The sequence below is a fragment of the Phacochoerus africanus genome, chromosome 1 (genome assembly GCF_016906955.1).
Source record: "Phacochoerus africanus isolate WHEZ1 chromosome 1, ROS_Pafr_v1, whole genome shotgun sequence".
NCBI lineage: Eukaryota > Metazoa > Chordata > Mammalia > Artiodactyla > Suidae > Phacochoerus > Phacochoerus africanus.
Window position 1 is genome coordinate 157720919 of NC_062544.1, and position 25061 is coordinate 157745979.

Sequence of the window (25061 nt, forward strand, 5' to 3'; positions counted from 1 at the left end):
ATCTGTAATTTTCTTTCTTTGTAGTGTCTTTGCTTTTGGTGTCTTAGTAATGGTAGCCTTGTGGAATGAATTTGGGAGTGTGTGTCAGTTTTCTGAAAATAGGTAGTAGTTCTTCTTTATATGTTTGCTAGAATTCCCCTGTGAAGCCATCAGGTCCTGGACTTCTACCTGCTGAGAGTTTTTTGATTACTAATTCGGTTTCACTACTGGTTGGTTTTTTCGTATTATTTCTTCCTGATTCTGTCTTGGAAGATTATATGTTTCTAGAAGTTTACCTGTTTTCCCCTAGGCTTTCCAATTTGATGGCATAAAACTATTCATAGTATTCTCTTATGACTTTTTGTATCTCTGTGATATCATTTCTCCTCTCTCATATCTTTATTTATTTGGGTTCTCTCTTCTTTTCTTAATGACCCTGTCTAAAGGCTTATCAACTCTTTTTTATGCTTGCAAAAAACCAGATCTTGGCTTCGTTTATTTTTCTAACTTTTTTGGGGGTTTCAATATTATATATTTCCTCTCTTATCTTTATTATTTCCTTCTTCCTGCTGTTTTTGGGCTAGTCTAGGATCAATACAATCTTGTGATTCTTGTTAATGCATTCAAATCATCTAGAGAAAAGAACTGGAACACATTAACCAAGGACTGGGACTCACCTGTGTCTCACAGATTGACCACACTGAAACCCTGACCTCCAGCCATAGGCAAAGATGATGCCTCACTGCCATAACACCTAGTCAGGCTATGGTATTGCTATTCCAGTCCAGCATGAGGACACTGAGATTACCAAAGCTGCTGCTGAATAAAATTTGCCTCATATTTTTGAATACCCCATGGGAATTTACTCTGACCAAGAAACATCTTTCACTGCCTAAGCAAGACAAAAATGGGCATGTTCTCATGGAATATGGCTATTAAACACTGTGGTGCAAGGGAAACAAGGCACTGCAACACATATTGGGAAATACTGAGTTTGGTTGTGGTGGAAGTAGTCCTATACTTAGGCTTTGCCTGCAAAATCACAATCTCAACATGCTAATCATTCTTTTTTCTTTTTTCCCCTTGGAGTATATGTCTCTGGGGCAACCTGTGGTTCTGGCTACTACTGTACAGACAAGGCCTCTTAACTCTAATCTGGACGTATGCTTCCTTTGGGCATCTCCCTCCAATAGGATACCACAGAGGTGGGAGGTGGAACCAAAGAGTACCAGGATGCTAGGGTCCTTCTAGGCATCATTATCAAACATATCAAGTTTATGAGTCCTTCCTATACTAACCAACTGAGGCCAAAAAGTCTGCACCAAGCCACAAGGATATTAGGTGTCCACAGAGGAAATAGCATCACACTTGTAGTAGCCTGGTTTGCAAGACCAGGGCAGCTAGGAGCACAAGCAATAGGCCAGAATAGCTCTGGACTCAGAAGGTTCATGAAGTGGGAAAGGAGTGGAAACAATCTTTCCTTTTCTCATTCCTACAGAATCAATTTCTGTGCCTGTTGAAAACAGCAGCCATAGTCAGAGGAGGCAAACTTAAACAACTCTGGATTTGTCATTACACAATGAATTCTTTCTCATTTTGTACTCCCTGTAATGGTCTGGCTGATACAAAACTGCTCAGATCTTCAAGTTATCAATGGGTCAAATAGCCAGGTCATTCCTTTGATAACAGGCCTAGATGCAAGCATTCTCTGGAGTCTCTTGATGTTAGTATTACCTATGATGCAAAAAACAGAAAAACAAAACAAAACCCAACCCTGTACAATAATGGTTATTACTCATCTTTACTGACATTTTGGACTTGGATGCCCAGTAGGTTAACATCCTCTCTGTGAACACATGGAAAATGCAGGTCAAGACTGTATACAATAAGACTAGTCAGCATCATGAGACCAAATCCCTGACGGGTGTCCCTGCACTCCCCTGGGTTGTGTATGTCTCTGTTCCCAAAGGACAAAAGAATGTCTGTCTCCAGGGGAAGGATTGTTGCCTCAGAGTTTTATGGCCCACTGTCCATGTCAGCAACTGCAGAGAGGACTGGAAAGGACCTACTTTGTTGACACACCACAGAATGGCTCATAGTATCCTCCTGGAAAGACAGACTAACTACTGGTTCCATTCTGCTAACCAAATTCTAACACCAGGCATAGGTATGCAGGCCCTGAAAAAAAGGGTATACAACCTGTCCTTAACCATGGCAGAAATAGCTAACACTAAGCCATTCAAGTCAACAAGACTCATTGAACTCACTAGTCAAGGTGGTGATGGATAACCAAATAGTCCTCAATTATCTGCTGGCAGAACAGGGTGGGATTTATGTTACTGTCAGCATTTCTTACTGTATATACAACAATAATTTGGGGAAGATAAAAACCAGACTGGTGAATATTTATGCTTAGGTGAGATGGTTATCAGCTATACACCCAGCATCCCCTAAGACTCACTTTTTGACCTCTTTAGTTGGTTTCATCCAGGTTGAAGACATCCTCTAAAGACGTCTGATCATTCTCTTGGGTCTGGCTCTCCCAATGGCCCTAGTAGAGTGCTATCTTGTAATGACAGGGAAGCTCTATGAGCAATCCAAAACCATGTATATTGTTCTGAGACTCTGGTGGACTTAATTCCACTTCTAAGTTTGGGATGGGTGATTTGAGATGCTTTATCTGCCATAGCAATGGCCAACAGCAGTGAGGAGTAGAATGCTGGGAAAAGGCAGTCTCCTGCATACAGTCTTTTGACCCACACTTGGCTGCACAGAATAGGCCTTGGTCCTAGAACACTTCCTTATCAAGAGATAAGAGTTCCTCATGTACTGTGCTGAATTTATCACCTTGTGTGGGAATACTATTCCAGTTTTAGACTCAGTGTGTTGTTCTGCTTAAATGTGAGCATCATATGGCATCTGGCCAACCCCACCACTAAATCCTGAGGGGAGGTAACAGGGTCCTTGTTCTGTGGCAGAAGAGGGGGGTGCATACAGTGCAATTGCCCTGTGTTGACTGCTGGACCATGGGGGACTGATGCTCACTACTGAAGCTGATTTTGTTCTATCACTTCTCACTGTGTGTAAAGTACTTAACTGTGTTGTGTTTTCCTGGGTGATCAGTATGCAGAGGGCAGAAGTCTTTGATTTTATTTCTGGTGATAAGCAACAGATGTTACTTGCTTAGTATATACAGAGCTAAGAAGGTTTTCAGTGAACTTAAGAGAAATAAAATATGGGATGAGTGAACGAAATGCTGAGGAAATGGAACTGACTAACTCAAAATAAGTCCCACCTAAGCACTACAGAGATTTTTCGTATACGCAATTAAGCATATACAATGAAGTAGAAGAATTGTAGACATGAGCTAAAAGCAAAAACAGTACAGTCATATTTATAAACTAGAAAGGATACGGAAAGGCAACGTAGGGCCATGAGCATAAATACAAAAAGAGAGTTAGGCCAGAACACAAAGATTACTAAAGCTATATTTAGATTAGACCTATTCTGTGTCACCCTCAATAACAGAATTAAAACCAATGGGTAGAAATTCAGAAATACGTTTGGATGAACAGAAAGACAAACTGAATTTCCAGGAATGGCTTTAATTGTTAGAGACTGTCTTTCTGTTGACCAAAACTTATACTTTGTCGATCTTTTTTTTTTTGGTCTTTTGAGGGCCTGCACCCCGTGGCATATGGAGATTCCCAGGCTAGGGGTTCAATTGGAGCTATTGCTGCTGGCCTACACCAGAGCCATAGCAATGACGCATCTGAGCCGCGTCTGCAACCTACACCACAGCTAACGGCAACGCCGGATCTTTAACCCACCGAGCAGGGCCAAGGATGGAACCTGCAACCTCATGGTTCTTAGTTGGATTCGTTTCCGCTGCGCCATGACGGGAAGTCCCAAAACTTATACTTTAGAATTTATACAAATTGGTCTTATTTTTAAAAAGTTTGTCTTATTTTTAGGAAGGTAGACTAGGTTATAACCTCTAGTTTTCTAAAGTCAAGACAAAGAATATCAAATCATTATGTGAATACAATGTTAAGGGTCAATTATATCTCAAATAAAGCTAGAAAATGCAATTGATAATTAAAATGCAATCTTAAAAAAACAGTTTCATCAGCTCATTTGAAAGGGCACAGGATGAATCTGAAGACAGAGGCCATACAATGGAAAGTTTCAACTAGAAGATTAAAAGGAGAGAAAGGAAATGACTCTAGTCCTCAGAGAAAGAAAAGTAGTACAAGGTGATTAGACTGGAAAGGAAAAAAAAGGAAAGTTTTGAGAAAAATATTTAAAACTCATACCTTTGTAAAGTAACTGGAGATGACAGGAGAGGTTTATAAAATCATTCTGTTAAATAGTTTAAATCATTTTATCAACAATGCACAAGAGAAACCTACCTCTCCCTTTATCTGGACAGAGGATTTCTACAAATATACGCAGCGATTTATTTTAAAATGAAGGTTGTTTTCTGGTAAACGACATCAAATTGACGTTTTTCTCAGAATTTGAGGACATATATAGTTCTGTTAAAACTGGTAATTGTATTGCTATTTAAGTTCAGAAGACTCTATTAGGAGGAGAGGGAGAGGAGGAAAACTGATAATGTAGTGGTGGGGAATAAAAATAAAGGACTTTAAGTCTTAATAAAAAGTTTGTCTTGGATTTAATAGTGTATATATATGTGTGTGTGTGTGTGAGAGAGAGTACAAGGTATAATTCTGTATTGGGACTTACATCTGCTGGCCTATGCCACAGTCACAGCAACACAAGACCCAAGCCATGACTGCACCTATACCACAGCTCATGGTAATGCCGGTTCCTTAATCCTAAGCAAGGCCAGGAACTGAACTCACACCCTCATGGATCCTAGTTGGGCTTGTTACTGCTGAGCCACGACGGGAACTCCTTCTTGGTTATTTTGAGGATTACGTATTTAGGACTCAATAATGTTGGAGTCTTTCTTTCTAAGTCAGAGTCTGTTCTAAGAAGGTGGAAGCAGAAATGAATTTTTAGATCAAATATTCTAGAATCCAACAAATCTATTCAACTCTAATAAAACATCCTATTATGATATGAACCTAGAGAATTCAAGATAAGAAAGCTTAGTTTTCATATATTAAGAGAAACAAAGAATTTCTTTTGATTCCACACAAAAAAAAGATTAGTTTCTTGAGATATTATATTGACTTAAAATTTAGATATACTAGGTTTTAAATCCTGGTTTAAGACAACATTCAAATAAGTGAGGTAGGGTTCACATGGTTTTCACACTGATGTCTCAAGTTTCATCATGGCCACAAATAAACAGTATTCATTTGTATCACCCTCAATTTCCATATTATTACAACTCTTGAGAAAAACCGATTACTGCCTCAGTTCATAGCTTTCTATTATTAATATTAGAACAAGTATATCTTCTTTTTTTTTTTGGTCTTTTGTCTTTTTAGGGCTGCACCTGTGGCATATGGAAGTTCCCAGGATAGGGGTCTAATTGGAGCTGTTGCTGCCAGCCTACACCAGCGCCAGAGCAATGCCAGATCCGAGCCATGTCTGCGACCTACACCACAGCTCAGGGCAACACTGGATCCTTAATCCACTGACGGAGGCCAGGGATTGAACCTGCAACCCTATGGTTCCTAGTCAGATTCATTTCTGCTGCACCACAACGGGAACTCCAGGAAAAGCATATCTTCTACCAAAGCTGAGAACAGAGTAACTTACCCGATCATGAAGAGTCCAGCCAACATATTTCAGGTAACTGTCATTTAGAAAAGCATCACTATACATTTTCATCCACACTCCAATTTCTTCAATACAAATGGCTCTAATCTCAGCAATAGCATCACTAGAGGAGGAAAATTAAAGAGACAAACCTTTGATTAATAGCCAAAATGAAAATGTACTTCACACTCATTTTTAGCAAGCAAAAAATATTAATTCATCCAAATACTGTATTTATATCTGCACTCTCAAAGGTCTGCAACTTGAATATCTTGTATATTTATATGGCTTCTATAAAATAAAAACCACTGATACTAATCAGAAAAAAAAGTGTTTCTGGAAATTATCTTATTTTGACTCAATTGCTCTATTTTCATTGGTCTAGGAAATGGCATTTGGAGCTTTTGGAAAACCTCACAATTATTATGGAATTAATGAACATGTTAAAACTTCTGAGGGAAGCAGAGTATCAACATCCAAATATAGAATAATGTAGAATTCAAGAACTGTTTCTCTAAATAACTGTGACTCTAAGCTGGTACACATCTAAAGAATTAAAATAATTTCTATGAACAAGACACAAGTTAGTATCTATGAGGCAAAACTGTAGAAGCCCATATGATCTGAAAATGTACAGTAGTTTACAAAACGCAAGACCCTGAAGTAACTGCACAGGGAAGAATACGAACTTAGTTACAATGGAACAACCCCTATAAATACACTATGAAGTGGTAGCAGAACCATTCCCAAAAGTCAAGTCTGTGTCTCTGTGCCCAGATAGCTTTTCTCCTCACCATGAACATCTATGATAAACTTCATGAGATTATTTCACTATAGCATAAAAAGATGAAAGGCTTAAATACAGGAGTTCCCGTCGTGGCGCAGTGGTTAACGAATCCAACTAGGAACCATGAGGTTGCGGGTTCAGTCCCTCCCCTTGCTCAGTGGGTTAACGATCCGGCGTTGCTGTGAGCTGTGGTGTAGGTTGCAGACGCGGCTCGGATCCCGCGTTGCTGTGGCTCTAGCGTAGGCCAGTGGCTACAGCTCCGATTGGACCCCTAGCCTGGGAACCTCCATATGCCGCGGGACTGGCCCAAGAAATAGCAAAAAAAAAAAAAAAAAAGAAAGGCTTAAATACAAAAGATATTAATGTGGTTGAAATCTTTCCTGTGTTATCACTTATTTCATTAAGTCTATTCTTAAGAATAAGAACTAATAACTTGTAAATTCTTTTACTATCATTAAAGTAACAGATAGGCTTTCCTTTTTGGTTACATTTAAGACTCTCTCAAGGTCTTTGATGCGCTGTACTTTGACTATGGTATGTCTAGACCTGAAACATTTTTCTTAAACTATTCAATACTCATTAAATCTTTACAATATGATATTCTACTTGTAAGCCAATTTGTAAAATTTCAGTTCTCACATCAATATCTCTTCTTTATGTTATTCTCCTCCTCCTTTGAAATTCTATGTAAAGGACCAATGTAAGTCCCACATTTTTCAGAAATGTAATTCTATTACCTTCTATGCTTAGGTAAATTCTTCATATAATATTCTAATTCATTAACTGTCTCTTCAATAAAGTGTATTTTCTTCACTGAACATATATCCATGAATATATTTTTCATATCTACTATTTTAAAGTTGGTTTTATTTTTAAATTTTTTTTTGGCCATGTCCACGGCATGTGGAACTTCTTAGGCCAAGGATTAAACCCATACCACCCAGCAGGGATTGGAGCCACAGTAGTGATAATGCCAGATCCTTAAAATACTGAGCCACGAGGGAACTCTAAAATTGAATTTTCAGATCCACTTATTCACATTCTATGCCATTTAACTGTTACACAAACTGGGTCATTTGGTCTATAGAATTTCTGACATTCTGGCCTAAAATGATCCCATGAAAATTCAGTCAGACAAAATGCTCTTCCATTTTCTGTATTTCTTATGAACTAATAGTTAAATCTAGCAATGTATGGCTTGCAGTTGCGGCAGTAGGTGAGACTGAAAGCATTAACTGAAAGTGTCATCTCTGCACAGCACCTTCTATTTCTAGTAACCTATGTTATTTTTAGTAATGTCTTCTTTTAATCAAGAAGGTGGATTAAGTGATATTCCTGAAAACCAGTGATTGGTATTCACGGTATGCTAATCACTTTAGGAGACAGGTCACACTCTTCACCTAAGTTTTCAATTACATTTTTTTTTGTGTGACTGAAATTTTAATGTACTAAAAATCAGCTATGATAGATCCAGTACTCCATTACACAAGGTCTGACTAAACAAAAAATTAACAAGGTAACAGTGGGAAAATAAAGAATTTTTGTTTCTATGAGAATAATAGGTTGAAAACTTCGTTAAGACTCAAAAAGAGTGAGTTACTAAAATAAAGACTATGTTATTTTTGTGTTACAGATTGAGGTAAAAGTCATAAAAGATAACATGCATTCTGCATTCAAGATTGCATGGCTGAGCCAAGATGAAAAGGATTTATGCTCCCACTTGAAGAAACTTAAAAATTTCATAAAGTATATAAAATAATGGTTTTTAGATGTTGCATATCAGGCAGAGTAGGGCCGTAATCTATGAGAAAGAGGTACATGTAAGGCGAGTCTGAGGACAGCCCCAGATTGTTGGCTACCAGGCAGCAGTATAGGTAAGGGAACCTAGACAGAGCATGGGTATATTCCTGAGTTGAGGAAAAGGAGCTGGGACACTAGAGGACAAGGTGGCTAGATTTTACAAGGCATAGTATTAGAGATGAACAGAGAAAGTGAGTTAAGGAAATCTTCTGAAAGACCCTATCAACTTTTCAGCTGAGCACTAAAGAGCATGTACAGGTAATGCTGGGGAAGATACGCAAAGAGCAGAGAGCACAATCTCTGGAGCTAATTTTGTGTTTCATTGAGCCAGAGAAAAATCTTGTGATTTACAGGGCATCAAGAAAATACAAAGAATGGTATTATTTTAGTACTGGGGTAAAGTTAACCTTAGACTAAATGCTGACCCAGTCTACTTAACAAATATTAAAAAAAAAACAAAAAAACAAAACCTTCAGAAGATCAAACATTAATTATATCCCAGAGAAAAGTAGATGAATACTTTAAAAATATAATATATAGCACCCAACAAAATAAACCCACAGTGTCTAGCATCTAACAAAAATTTCCAGGCATTCAAACAAGCAAGACACATATAAAAATAAAAACAAATCAATACAAACAGAATAGAAATGACAAAGACGATAAAACTAGTAAAAGAGAACATTAAAACAAAATAAATATGTTCAAGAGTCTAGAGGAGAGCTTGGAGAAAATAAAAGAAATATGAAGAAAACGACACTAAAGAACATCATAACAAAATTGGTTATAAATAAAAAAATCTTAAATGCAACCAGAGCAAAAGATAGCTATGAAGGACACAAGATAAGAATGACAGCAGTTCTAGCTGGAAATAAAAGCAAACCAGAGAGTGGATCAACTCTTTTAAAGTACTAAAAAAAAAAAAGACAACCAAGAATTTGACACTGAGAGAAGACAACTTTCTCCTCTCCAAAACAATTTAAAAGACAAAAAGAATCACTTCAGTTTTTGGAAAATCCATTAAAAAAACTGCCAAGTGTTTACTGATAAAAAAGTTGACACTGGGCTAAAACAGTAAAAACCTATGGCATTTTGGCAAGTAAACGAACATCTTCAAACACCCTAAAACTACTGATAGAGGATAGAACCTTTATTGATACCTGGGTAAAAATTCTGACTGGTCATTGGTTGACCATAAAATTCTGTAGCAACAAGGGGCAATTCCTTTGAAATCTATATAAAGACCAAAAAGCAACTGAAGAGAAATATTAGTGGCGATACAGAGCAGAAGAGAAAAATTCCTTAGATTAATGTAGGTAAACTATTAAAAAACAATCTACATCAACAGAATAGATTTAAGGAAAAATTAGAATCCAAATTTGTTACAATGTATTTTGTAAAACAGTTTTAAACAAAGGATTGTTTGATATATAAAGTACTTATAATACAAATTGAAACTGTTTATAAAGAATCTGTTTCTGAGTGGATCCAATGGTTAAATTAAGCAAAGATTTTACAGCAAATCTAATAAATACAATCAATGGATTAAGAGAAATCATAGCAAAAAAAAAAAAACTACATGAGAATAGGACAATGACTCAATAGTGTATTGTGATGGAGAAACAGCAATTTTAAAAATAAGACCAACTGAAAAGCAAAATAACTGAAATTAAAAACTTATCACATGGTTTTGGCAACATATCTGAGTTGGCAGAAAAGCAAAATTAACCTGAAGATAAACAGAAGTTATCCAAATAATAAAGACGAAAAAAATTACAGGAGGGAAAAAAAAGAGATCAAGCACATGAGCAGGTTTCAAAAGCCTATGGAACAATATCATGTATACTAGCATATGTGTACAAGGAGTCCAAACAAAGAGAGAAATGGGTTAAAAAAAAAGTTGAAGAATCAGTGGCTAAAAGCTTCTGAAATCTGATGGAAAATACTTACCTACAGATCAAGAAGGTCAACAAAACCTTAGAAGAATAAACACAAGGATGTCCAGACCTAAACACATAAGCAAACTGTTGACAGCCAAACAAAAATGGAAGAGGAAAAAGGAGAAGAAGAAGAAAAGAAAAATGAAAGGTATATAAAAAAAAGTGAACCATAATGATGTGCAGGAGAACAGCAAGATTAAGAAACAGTAATCCAGTAGGTGGTAAAATGGTATAGAAAGTGTTGCAAGGAAAAAAAAAAACTGACCATCAAGAATTCCCTACCCAGCAAAACTAGCTTTCAAAAATGAAGATGAAATAATGACATTTCCATGTAAACAAAGACTGTTAGCTGACGTGTCTTATAAGAAATAGTAAAGAAAGTACTTCAAACTGAAAGGAAATAAAACTATGCAGTAATTCGAATTCACAGAAGAAAATGATGAATATTAGCAATGTTAACAACAGGGTAAACAGAGAAGATACCATGAATATTTCTTTAATTTTACTGAAAAACATAAGACTGTGTATACTGATAATAGTTAATGTGGTACTGTTGAGTTAACAAATATAGATAAAAGATACAAAGAAAAGGAAAATTCTGAGCTATACAGGAGCAAATATGCCATATTTATGTGAAATTAGTCACATTAATATGATGCAGTTTCTGAGGCAATGATAAAGAAAATAACAGGAATTCCCACTGTGGTGCAATGAGATCAGCAGTATCTCTGGAGCACTGGGATGAAGGTTTGATCCCAGGCCCAGCACAGTGGGTTAAGTTCTGGTGTTGCTGCTGCTGCAGTGTAAGTTACAACTGTGGCTCTGATCTGATCCCTATCCTGGGAACTCCATAGGCCACAGGGCAGCCAAAAAAGAAAGAGGGAATAAAAAAAAACAGAGATTGAACAAGTAATTTAATTAGTAACTGAAAATCTTCACACAAAGAAAAGTCTAGGCTTTAAGGGCTTCCCTGGTGAATTCTAACAAATTAATAAATAAAAATAATACCAATTTTCCATGAACTCTTTCGAAACATAGAGCAGGAGGGAACATTTCCCAGCACTACAAGGCTAGTAACCAGATTAATACCTGTTATGAAAGTAGGTATAAAATTCCTTAACAAAATAGGAAACTGAACCTAAATTGGTATACAAAACCCATTATATACCAAGACCATGTGGATTCCCCCAGAATGCAAGATTTGTCTAATATCTGAAAGTCAATGAATATAATACACTATATTAATAAAGAATCTATTTTTGTATCAATTGAAACAAAAAAAAATGAAATCTAACAATCAAGCACAACAAACACCTAACAAAAATAGGTTAGAAGGAAATTTCTTCATCCTACTAAAGGGTATCAACGTAAAACTTACAACCAATGATATTATAATCAATTTTAAAGACTGATTATTTTTCTGCTAATTCCAGAAACAAAAGCAAAGCTGTTCTCTCTCACTGCTTTTATTCAATATTGGACTGGAGATTCTATCCAGTGCAATAAGTCCAATTAAAAAAAAAGGGTAAGAATTAAAACTATCCATATTCACAGATGACATGATACTGTATGTAGAAAATCATAACGAATCTATTAAAAAAAAACCTGAACTACAGAACTAATTAAAATATTTTATAATTTTTCAGGAATAAAAATTATATTTTTATATATTAAAGCGTCTAGAACAAAAATTAAGAGAACAATTCTGGAGTTCCCATCATGGCGCAGCAGAAATGAATCTGACTAGGAACCATGAGGTTGAGGGTTTGATCCCTGGCCTCACTCAGTGAGTTAAGGATCAAGCGTTGCTGTGAGCTATGGTGTAGGTTGCAGACACAGCTCAGATCTGGCATTGCTGTGGCCCTGGTATAGGCCGGTGGCTACAGCTCTGATTCGACCCCTAGCCTGGAAACCTCCACATGCCCTGGGAGCACCCCTCGGAAAAAAAAAAGGACCAAAAAAAACAAAAAACAAAAAAAAAGAAAAAAAATAATCTAGAAATAAAATTTTGCATTCATGGTCATTTGATTTCCAAGAAAAGCACCAAAACAATTCAGCTGGACAAGAACAGTCTTTCACCAATGGTGCTTGGATAAATGAAGATCTATATGAAAAAGTAGATTCATACCCTTATATATTTATACCCTTATATATAAAAATATATATACTCATATATACACAAAAGTTAACTTAAAATGTTTCATATATTTTTACGTAAAAGATTAAATGATTAAACTTGTACAATATAACAGAAGAAAACACTGGGTTAGGCAAAATGCTCATAGATATAACTTTAAAATCATGGCCACAGAAGAAAAACTAATAAATTACTTCAAATTGAAAATTTTTGCTCTTCAGAAGGTATCATTAAGAAAATGAAAAGAAAGCCATAGGCTTGGGGGAAAATATGCAAATAATTTATATAATACACTTGTATTATGGATACAAAAAATATACCTATAAATAAAATCCCTCAATGATTGTTAGGATAAAGAGATAGAAAATCAGTAAGGATGGAAAAGACTTGAACAACCATCAACAAAGTCTAACCTAAGTGACATTAAAAAAAGCATAATACATACATTTTTCCTACACAAATAGAACATTTATCAAGATAGAACATACTGTGAACCATAAAACAAAGCTCAATAAATTAAAAAATATTATACAAAAAAATCATACAAAGTATGTTCTCTGACTACAATGAAACTAAATTAGAAAACAATAACAAGGTTTTAAGACATATGCAAATAAACTCCACACTTTTAAATAACCAAACAAGGAGTTCCCGTCATGGCGCAGTGGTTAATGAATCCGACTGGGAATCATGAGGTTGCGGGTTCAGTCCCTGCCCTTGCTCAGTGGGTTAATGATCCAGCGTTGCTGTGAGCTGTGGTGTAGGTTGCAGACGCAGCTCGGATCCCGCGTTGCTGTGGCTCTGGCATAGGCCGGTGGCTACAGCTCCGATTCGACCCCTAGCCTGGGAACTTCCATATGCCGAGGGAGCGGCCCAAGAAATAGCAAAAAGACAATAAATAAATAAATAAATAAATAAATAAATAACCAAACAAGTCAAAGGGGAAATTAGAAGTATTTTGAAATAAAGTAGAAACAGAACATATCTGAATTTAGGGGATATAGCTATAGTAGTGCTAAGAAAGAAATTTAACGAACTAAAAATTCGTAGGAGAAAAAAAGTAAGGCCTCATATCTATGACCTTGGCTTCAACTTGGAGAAACTAAAGGTCATAGGTAAGCAGAAGAAAGAAAATAATAAGGAAAAGAGCAGTAATCAACTAAAACAGAAAACAGAAAAACAGAAGTTCAATGAACCAAAATCTCACTTTCTTAAAAATACAAGTGATTAGCTCTAAACAAACTGACATGATAGAGATGAAACTACCAATACTATGAACATCTTTATGCTGACATCTGTCGAACATAATTCAACTGAGATTTTTTTCTAAGACAAAGCAAACAACTTATTTCTACTAAGAAAAAATTAATTTGTAGTTTAAAACATCTCTAGAAAGAAAACCCTAGGCCCCAAAGTTTTAATTCCTATCTGAGGAAGAAATAATTCCAATTTTATTAAACTATCACAGAACACTAAAAAGGAGTGAATATTTTGCAACTCATTCTACAAAGACATCACTCTAGCACCAAAAGCCATCAGAGAGACACTAAGTCAAATGAAAACTTAAGATATATAAATCCCTCTTGAATAGAGACACACAATTCTTACGTAAATTTCAGCAAATTACATCCAACAATGTAAAAAACAAATAAAAGAGGAATGAAGGAAAGAACCACCCAAGTTCAGTAAATGCAGAGGTTCCCATACAGGACTAACCCACAGTGTACACTTAGACACATTGTAATTAAAAAGACAAAAATAAAGAGAGAATATTAAAAGTAACACAGGAAAAGTAAAAAATACTATACAAGGGAATCCTCATAAGGTTATCAGCTAATTTTTCAGCAGAAACTCTGGAGGCCAGAAGGAAGTGGCAGAATACACTTCAAGTGATAAAAAGAGAAAAATCTACAAGAATACTCATTCTAGCAATGTTCTCATTCAGATTTGATGGATTAATCAAAAAATTAACAGACAAGGAAAAGATAAATACAATCAGCACCACCAAACCAGGTTTACAACAAATGCTAAAGGAATTTCTCTAGGTGGACAAAAAAAAGTGATAACTAAAAACAAGGAAACTATGACATGGAAAAGCTCACTGATAAAGGCAAACATACAGTGAAGGCAGGAAATGAACTACAAAAAAAGGTAGTGGGGAGGTTAAAAGACAAAAGTAAAGTAGTAAAATCATCTGTACCCACAATAAGCAGTTAAGGGATACACAGAACAATCAGACTTAAAATAAGATCAAAAGCAGTAATCATGAGAGGAGGAGAATATAAATGCAGAGTAACAAAAATGCATTTGAAATTAAAGTATTAGCAACTTAATCATCTATATCGATAGGCTATACAAAAACTTGATGGTTAGTGCAAAACCAAATCTATAATAAACACAAAAAAGAAAAAGGCATCCAAACACAACACTAAAGATGGTCATCAAATCATAAGAAAACAGAACAAAAGAAGGGGAAAAAAAGACCTATAAAAACAAATCCAAAACAAGTAACAAAATGGTAACAGGAACATCCATATTGATCATTACTTAAAATGTAAATTGATTAAATGCTCCAATTAAAGGAGATGGTCTAGCTGAATGGATATAAAAACAGGCATGTAGAAGTTCCCAGGCCAGGGACCAAACCCATGCCATAACAGTGACAATGCAAGATCATGAACCTCTAGGCCATCACTGACATATTTTTAAAACTGTGCTCATTATTTGGATTACATGATGAATACTAAGGGCAAGAGCAGGGCATTTAATTTTTTCAAATCTTAAGACAATCACATCTTATTAAGGCCACATTAACTTAATGATATCTTAATATTATTCAATCAGTACAAATTCAATTATATAGGATGTCTCTAACAGTATTTATTCTGAATTTGGAAGAGTGGGGCAATGCTGGTGGTGGTACAATTTTGACCACAGTAATAGTATGACATTTACTTAGCTTTTATTTTCAAAGCTGTTTCCCAGAAAACAAAAAAGAGTTTATAGTTTTATAACTGCCTAGGATTATAAAGCAGCAAAAAATTATTTAATTTAAAAATCTTCTAAATGATTTTTAAAATCCCTTACCGGTATCTATGAACAAATATACCCTTAAAAATAGAGTTCATCATATTTTCAATTTCATCCTGATTTTCTTGTAGCTGAAATGAAAAATAAATAAAAAATGTATAAATTAAAAATATGGATCATTTTATTTGGAATAAACAGTTCCAATTGTTTTTAACCCCTAATTATTATCACTCTGGATAATTATCAATCTTTTTTTTCTCACATATTATACAACAGATGTCTGAAATTACCAGTATTTTTGCATTATTCCTACAGATTTACCACAGTGGCTTAGAATCTCTCTCTCTACACAGGTATTACACAATGGCTAAAAAGAAAGACTGTGGCTAAATGTGACCAGATTCCCATCACAAATTACTGCCTGCTTTGGGAACAGGCCTCAATTTCTATAACTCTCCTATATACCATGCTTTATTTTGCCTTTCTTGGTAACAGATAATCCTTGATTATCATATTTGCAAGAAAGCTGTTGTACAAGAAAGTTCCTATCTCACCTAAAGTATTCAAATATTACTTTGCATTTGACTGGCCCATAACTGAGTATAGGCCAAATTCCCAAAATAAGAGGCATAATAGAAGACAACAAGGATCCCAGCCATCAGTGGCAACAGAGTAACAAAATAAAATACTATAGAAAAGATATAAATTTCAGGCAATATTACTGATTGGAATTAAAGTTTGAGTTTATTTACTATTCAAAAGGAACAAAAGCACTGATACAAATCACATTCAAGTTGATAGTTCTTACTTTAATTTGTTCCATAGTAAAACCCAGTGAAACATTTCTTTTCACCATACACATTTGCTTTTGCTGTATGCTTTATTTCAGGTTTTACTGAAATAACTTTGGGAATACTTTTACACTAAATCACTCAGATTATTACAACTTAATATAAGTTTTACTTTGGCTGTATTTATTATAAAAAATTACGTAATTTTTAAGAGGTATACAACTTGGCTAACAGTACTTATTGAAGCACATTCCAAAACTTAAAATTATTATCTAGTACAGAATGTGCTATGAGTTGAAGTGTGTTCCTCAAAAATTCAAATGCTGAAGTCTTAACTCCCAGAACCCCAAAACCAATACGACTGATGTCTTTAAAAGAAGAAGTTTAGAGACAGAAACACACAGTGAGAAGACTATGTAAAGATTGGAGCTATCTTCTACTTCTAGCCTACAAAATTGTGAGACAGTAAATTTCTGTTCTAAAGAAAAATCAATTTGTTTTATCCACAACAGCCTTAGCACTCCAATACAGTATAGTCAATAATTTAATCATATGTTTGTTATGACCTGTTATTTGTTGATAGCAATATATTTATAGCACAGAGATACACTTTTTTCAGGTTAAAATATAGACTAACACTGTAGATTTAAAATTTATTTTCCAAATGGACAAATAAAAATGTTACTAAAAATCCATTTTAAAATCACTTTCAACACATACACGAAGACTTCACTGTAAAATTGGAACCAATCTTACTATTCATAGGAATGTCTCATATCTACTAATATGTGGACTTGGGATTTCTCTTGGAAATGCAGCTTTGCTGGCCCCTAAATTCTAAGGTTAGTATGTATTGTGTTTTCTGAGCCTACAGCTTAATAATCTTTCTAAGTTATCTAGCTCCTAGATCACCTTTTTTCTAAAGCAGGATTTTTCTGTGATTCTCTTCTGCTAATTAGACAGCACTCAAATAACCACTGGCTGGAATCAAATTCCAGCATCATTTGAAAACCTTTGAGTTAAAGTAATCTAACTTTAAATATCAACTTTTAAAAAAAGACACAAATCTTTTAAGAGAGAATTAAAAAACATACATTTACTACACATTTACAGAACATAAGAACCTTAGTTACTCTGAAACCTACCTCTTTGCGTTTTTGAAGTAGTAACTCCAACCTTTCATTGGCTCTCTTCCCAATCATTTTATTTCTCTCAGCTTCATATTGTCTCTGTGTATTATCCTGATGAATACTGAGGTTTAAGGCAACATTCACCAGAGCAGTCATGAGCTTCATGGCTATGAAATAAAGGAAGACTATAGTAATTACCTATGAATCAGAACGTCACCCATAAGATTACAAATTTAGAACAGGATGAAGAAACTAGTCAATTTATATGTTTTACAATCTACACATAATTTAAGTAAAAAGAAAAAAATTTTTTATAGAAAAAAGTTACCATTTTAGTCTGTGCCATGATTTTCTCTGCTTGTGTCTGGATAAGCCTGGCTCATTAATACTTCCACTTAAAAGCAGACTCATTCTAATTATCAGCAGGAAGGATTTCAGTAGTACTTTCAACAACCCCTTTCTCCCACACTCAAACACACACACTTTAGTGAGGGCATACTAATCAAACCTTTGCAGACCTCTCTTTTGACCACTAGTTCTGTGTATACAATTCCTTAATATCTTTACTTAGGTGTATCAAAGGTGTCTCAGCTGCTTACAATCAATTCATGACCATTATTTCCAATGATGGTGCTTTCCCTGTGTTCCTTGCCTCAGTGAATGGTATAACCTCTGACCCCTGAAAAACAGACTGAACCTACCAAACTCATTAAATTCTTTAAAAATGCGTTGTGAACTTCTGATTGACTTCTTTTTCCCAGTCCTAGCATTATGTATTTTTAAATGTTTCCTTGTATTTGTAAATCTTATTATTTTCACACTTCTATTTCAAATCCTCTGTGGAAGAGGTGAGACATGAACAAACTTTTGTCTATTTATATTTATTTTCATTGAGATGGTGAGAGTGCAGGGAATTCCAGTAAAGGAATAAGTGACTGTGTGCTGGTAAAACAACCTCCCTTTTTTCCCCTTTAGGTTATTCATCTCCAAATACAAATGTTCAGTTATAAAAAATGAAATAATGAGTGTTCTGGAAGAAATGATTCAAGCATCTGCAAAAACATACATAACTGAATGTAAGTATGCATTTCTTTTAAAAACTTCTCCATTTCCCTGTATTATGTACATAAACATACACACACGATGCTGTATCTATATCTATGTATCTATCTATTTACATACACACGCATTGTGTTATTCTAAAACTCTACATTTTGGTTAAATAAAATGTTAACAGTGATTGCTACAGTCCTCAAACTTAAATATAAAACAAAAATCCTAAAAACAAAATGTATTTAAAAGTTAGTGACCAGGAGTTCCCGTTGTGGCGCAGTGGTTAACGAATCCAACTAGGAACCATGAGGTTGTGGGTTTGACCCCTGGCCTTGCTCAGTGGGTTAAGGATCTGGCGTTGCCATGAACTGTGGTGTAGGTTGCAGATGCGGTTTGGATCCCGTGTTGCTGTGGCCCTGGCACAGGCCAGCAGCTACAGCTCCGACTGGACCCCTAGCCTGGGAACCTCCATATGCCGAGGGACTGGCCCTAGCAAAGATGGAAAAAAAAATAAAAATAAAAAAAAGTTAGTGACCAGTTAGAAATGAATTTAATGAAAATGTTTCCCTTTTCCTGAGATACAGTGTCTAAAGATAATAAACTGAGAAATAAATTCGTGTTTCAAAATACAGGCTAGAGATTTTACATCATTTCACACACTGTCAACAGATTACCTAGATGGTTAAAAGTATTTTTAAAATTAATCTGTATAAAAAGGAGAATAGCTCAAAGACAGAAGATATCTGGGGTATTCAATTTGCCCAAGTCAGGGATAACAGTTTAACAGAGCTTGTATTAAACATACAAAGTCAAACCCAAATGGGGTTTAATTACTTCCAGACCTCTAAAACAAAATGACTTGAAGATCAAGGAGTTGGAAAGCATTAAAATTAACATCAACTGTAGCTGGAATTCACCAGTGGAAGGTGAGATAGAAATTTTCTTCAATGTAATGTTTTTTGTTTTCAGTTATATTATCTCCTTGTGAACCCAGATCCCCAAATCCAATTCTCATTGTGTAATGACCCTCCTCCCTTCCTAAGTATACATAAATAACAAAAGAGATCAACATACTAAGCTTTTAAAAACGCAAAATAATATATTTTTATAAAAACATTAAATATGATATAGCAATATTTACTGAGATATTTATGAACCTAAAATTTAAGCTTCACTGAAATTTTCACTTTACATACCAACACATAAGCAAGTGAACAGCTACTGAAGAGAGACTTATAACTTAATGACATAGAACATGGGGATTGTGATGGGAATTACTGAGTCCACTGGAAAAAATACTCCTGTGCACAGTAAGCACTAACTACATTTTACTTGCATTACTAACAGAATTTTATTTTTTTATTTTTTACTGTCTTTTTAGGGCCACACATGTGGCATATGGGGGTTCCAAGGCTAGGAGTTGAATAGGAGCTGTAGCTGCTGGCCTACACCACAGCTACAGCAATGCAGATTCCGAGCCATGTCTGTGGCCTACACCACAGCTCACTGCAATGCCGGATCCTTAACCCACTGAGCAAGGCCACTAATGGAACCTGCCTCCTCATGGATGCTAGTCAGATTTGTTTCCACTGAGTCATGACAGGAACTCCCAGATTTTAACAAATCAATAATACTATAGGAAGTCAGCCTGGATTCTGTGATGTGGGCTTTGAAGTAGCTTCTTCTTGTCTATCAAAGAGAAGAATACTTCATTTAGCCTTCACATTTTAGCTGCTCACTACAAAATGGCAAACTTTTTCTAGTATTGCGCTACTAAGCATATGTTCAGCAATTATGTGCTGACCACAAATGCTTGTTACCAATTCGCTGAAAATATACATTTGAAAGTAAGTTTTTAGAAATATTATAATAGGGAGTTCCTATCCTGGTTCAGCATAACCAACCCAACTAGGATGCGTGAGGATGTGGGTTTGATCCCTGGCTTTGCTCAGTGGGTTAAGGATCCGACATTGCATGTAGGTCACAGACGTGGCTCAGATCTGGTGTGGTTATGGCTGTGGTGTAGGCCAGTGGCTACAGCTCTGAGTTGACCCATAGCCTGGGAATTGCCATATGCCATGGGTAAGGTCCTAAAAAGAAAAAAAAAGTTATAAAAATCTGACAGAATAATCTTATGTCTATTGAATCTAATAATAAAATTAGATTCAAGTGCTGCATTTTACAAAAGTACTAGGTTGTGACAGACTGTAATTTAAAAACTAGTCTTTTAACACAGAAGAGTCCAATAAACACTTATTTAGGGCTTTCTCATTCATCTACCAATACACAAGTACTGAGCACTGTTCTATGCACTGCAAGTACAAAAATGAGTGAGACAGAGTATCTGCTTCCGTGATTTTAAACTTCTAGTGACAAGATAGTATTTCGATAGATAATACACAAATGAAAAATACATCAGTGAAAAACCTATAAAAAAAAGTTAACAGATGCTAAAAAACAAAGTATGATTAAAAAGGTTAGAGAGCAAATTGGGTAGTTAGGCCTCTCTAAAGAGCTCATATTTAAACATAAATTGAGGGAATGAGCATGATTATATGATAGAACAGCATTCCAGGGAGAGGGACTAAAAAGTGCAAATGTTATGAGGTAAATTATTATGAGGGGACTCATAGAAGAGCAAGGTATTTAGTGTGGCTTAAGCACAGAAACAGGCATAAGCAGAAGGAAGACAAGGTTGAGTACAAAATCAAAACGCTAGGTTATGGGAGTTCTTCTACGGCTCGATAATTAAATCTAAATGAGGTTAAGACCCGCTGGAAATTTTGGTATGGGTAAGAAACAGTCTGATTTATATTTTACAATGCAATGTGAACAGACTGTAAAAGAGGAAAAGGGGTAGAAGGGAGATCAAATAGGAGAACACTGAGAGCTGAACATATTTTGCCAAAAGCTTACAATGATTACTCTCAAATTTTGGTCTTCAGCAACTCAGTAAAGCAATGCTAACTTGGATTAAAAGTGGTAGCAACAAGCACAAGAGAAAATCAAATGTGAAGTATATTTTGAAGATAGAGCTGAAAGAATAAGATAAAATAGGAAATGCGAGAAATAGAAAATACAAAGATAATTAGAAAGTTTTGTGCTTATTAGGTATCCAAATGGAGATGGCTAACAGATACAGATCATCAACAAAAATAGTGGATTTTAGACCCAATTAAACTAGATGGCATATCAATCCAATGGACTATTCATCCACTAGAAAAAAATGAGGCATGATTTGTGTGCTCAAAAGTCTGTCAATTTACTTGATGGGGGGAAGAAAAAAAAAGCAAGATGCCTGTTGGAGCTCCTGTTGTGCCTCAGCAGTTTAAGAACCTGACACAGTATCTGTATGGATGCAGTTTTGAGCCCTGGCCTTACGCAATGGATTAAGGATCCAGCATTGCCATGTAAGTCACAGTTGCAGCTGAGACCCCATGTTGTTGTGGCTGTGGTGTAGGCTGGCAGCTGCAGCTCTGATCTGACGCCAAGCCCAGGAAATTCCATATGCCACAGGTGCAGCTGTAAAAAGAAAAAAAAAAAAAAGGAAGATGCCTGTCACTGTGTATATTATGCTATCATTTATGCAAAAAGAAGGAATGCATTAATTATGTGCCAGTCACTCATCTAAGCTCTTTACACACTTACTCATTTATACTTCATAACCCTGTCAAGTACTATGATTATTTCCTATTTTTTCTTTATTATCTAATGCTTTTTCACCCCTTCCTTTTCATTCATTCTTTTTTCAATGAATTTATTATATTTATAGTAGTACAATGATCATTACAATGCAATTTTATAGGATTTCCATCCCACAATCCCAGCACATAACCCACGCTCCAAAACATCTCCTTTGGAAATCACAAATTTTTCAAAGTCGGTGAGTCAGTATCTGTTCTGCAAAGAAGTTCAGTCTGTCCTTTTTTCAGATTCCACATGTCAGGGAAAGCATTTGATGTTGGTGTCTCATTGTCTGACTGACATCACTTAGCATGATAATTTCTAGGTCCATCAATGTTCCTGCAAAGGCCATTATTTCTTTCCTTTCAGGGCTCAGTAATGTTCCATTGTGTGTATGTACCAAATCTTCTTGATCCACTCCTCTGTCAGTGGACATTTAGGTTGTTTCCATGTGATGGACATTTAGGTTGTTTCCATGTCTTGGCTATTGAAAAGAGTGCTGCAATGAACATTGGAGTACATGTATCTTTTCAACTCATGGTTTTCTCTGCATAGATGCCCCAGAGTGGGATTGCTGGATCAAATAGTAATTCTATTTTTAGTTTTCTGAGGAATCTCCATACTGCTTTCCAGAGTGGTTGCACCAATTTACAATCCCACCAACAGCGTAGCAGGGTTTCCTTTTCTCGACACCCTCTCCAGAACTTAACTGTTTGTAGACTTTCTGATGATGGCCATTCTGGCCGGTGTAAGGTGGTACCTCATTGTGGTTTTGATTTGCATTTCTCTAATAACGAGTGATGCTGAATATCTTTTCATGTGTTTTTTTTGGCCATCCGTATATCTTCTTTGGAGAACTGCCTGTTTAGACCTTCTGCCCATTTTTGGATGGGGTTGTTTGTTTTTTGGTATTGAGCTGCAGAAGGTGTTTCTAAATTTTGGAGCTGAATCCCTTGTCAGTCGATCCATTTGCAAAGATTTTCTCCCATTCTGTGGGTTGTCTTTTCGTTTTGTTTAGGGTTTCCTTTGCTGTGCAGAAACTTTTCAGTTTGATTAGGTGCCATTTGCATATTTTTGTTTTTACATATTACTCTAAGAGGTGGATCTGAGAAGATGTTGCTGTCGGTTATGTCAGAGAGTGTTTGGCCTATGTTTTCCTCTAAGAGTTTGATAGTGTCTGGGCCTTGTATTTAGGTCTTTAATCCATTTTGAGTTTATTTTTGTGTATGGTGTTAGGGAGTGTCCTAATTTCATTCTTTTCCACGTGGCTGTCCGGTTTTCCCAGCACCACTTATTGAACGGGCTTGTCTTTTCTGCATTGCATATTCATGCCTCCTTGGTCATAGATGAGTTGGCTGTAGGTGTGTGGGTTGAATTCTGGGCTTTCTGTCCTGTTCCACTGAGCTATATTTCTGTCTTTGTGCCAGTACCGTGCGGTTTTTGATGACTGTTGCTTTGTAGTATAGTCTGAAGTCCGGGAGCCTGATTCCTCCAGCTCCATTTTTCCTTTTCAGGATGCCTTTGGCTATTCTGGGTCTTTTGTGTTTCCAAACAAACTTTAAAATATTTTGTTTGAGTTCTGTCAAAAATGTCCTTGGTAATTTGATAGAGATTGCACTGAATCTGTAGATTGCCATGGGTAGTATAGACATTTTGATAATACTGACCCTTCCAATCCAAGAGCATGGTATGCCTTTCCAACTATTTGTGTCATCTTCGATTTCATTCATCAGTGGCTTGTAGTTTTCAGAGTACAGATCTTTTGTCTCTTTAGGTAGGTTTACTCCTAGGTATTTTATTCTTTTGGATGCGATGGTAAACGGGATTGCTTCCCTAATTTCATTTTCTGCTCTTTCATTGTTAGTATATAGAAATGCCATTGATTTCTGTGTATTAATTTTATATCCTTCGACTTTGCCAGATTTGTGGATGAGCTCTAACAGTTTTCTGGTAGAGTCTTTAGGATTCTCGGGGTATAGTATCATGTCATCTGCAAGTAGATATAGTTTTACTTTTCTTCCTTTCCAATTTGGATTCCTTTTATCTCTTTTACTTCTCTGATCTCTATGGCTAGGACTTCCAAAAATATGTTGAAGAGTAGTGGCGAGAGCGGACATCCTTGTCTTGTTCCTGATCTCAGCGGGAATTCTTTCAGCTTTTCACCATTGAGAAAGATGTTAGCTGTGGGTTTGTCATATAAAGCCTTTATCACGTTGAGGTAGGTTCCCTCTGTGCCCACTTTCTGAAGGGTTTTTTTTTTATCAGAAATGGGTGTTGGATTTTGTCAAAGGCCTTTTCTGCATCTATTGAGAGGATCATATGGTTTTTATTCTTCAGTTTGTTAATGTGGTTTATCACACTGATGGATCTGCGGATATTGAAGAACCCTTGCATCCCTGGGATGAATCCTACTTGATCATGATGTACAATCCTTTTAATGCCTTGTTGGATGCGGTGTGCCAGTATTTTGTTGAGGATTTTTGCATCAATATTCATCAGTGAAATTGGCCTCTAGTTTTCTTTGTGGAATCTTTGTCTGGTTTTGGTGTCAGGGTAATGGTAGCCTCATAGAATGAGTTTGGGAGTATCCCTTTCTCTGCAATTTTCTGAAATAGTTTCAGAAGGAGAGGTGTTAGCTCTTCCCTAAATGTTCGATAGAATTTTGCCTGTGAAGCCCTCTGGTCCTGGACTTTTGTTTGTTGGAAGTTTTTAAATCACAGTTTCAATTTCAGTTCTTGTGATTGGTCAGTTCATCTTTTCTATTTCATCTTGGTTTAGTCTTGGAAGATTGTGCTTTTCTAAGAATTTGCCCATTTCTTCTAGGATTTCGGTGTTATTGGCATATAGCTGCATATAGTAGTCTCTTATGATTTTGCATTTCTGTGATGATTGTTGTTACCTCTCCGTCTTAATTTCTAATTTTATTGATTTGAGTCCTCTCTTTTTTGCTTGGTAAGTCTGGCTAGGGGTTTATCAATTTTGTTGATCTTTTCA

The 25061-nt window shown here is 35.8% G+C and overlaps 1 protein-coding gene across 1 annotated transcript in view; it reads right to left on the reverse strand.

Moving 5' to 3' along the window:
• The window catches only part of STAG1 (stromal antigen 1), a 415995-nt gene that overhangs the window by 125994 nt on the left and 264940 nt on the right, over positions 1–25061 (reverse strand). Inside the window, exons 8-10 of the mRNA XM_047782999.1 lie at positions 17346–17497; positions 15467–15540; positions 5716–5839 (exon numbers count right to left, since the gene is read on the reverse strand). Of these exons, the coding sequence (XP_047638955.1) occupies positions 5716–5839; positions 15467–15540; positions 17346–17497 (350 nt within the window). The remainder of the gene's footprint in view (positions 1–5715; positions 5840–15466; positions 15541–17345; positions 17498–25061) is intronic.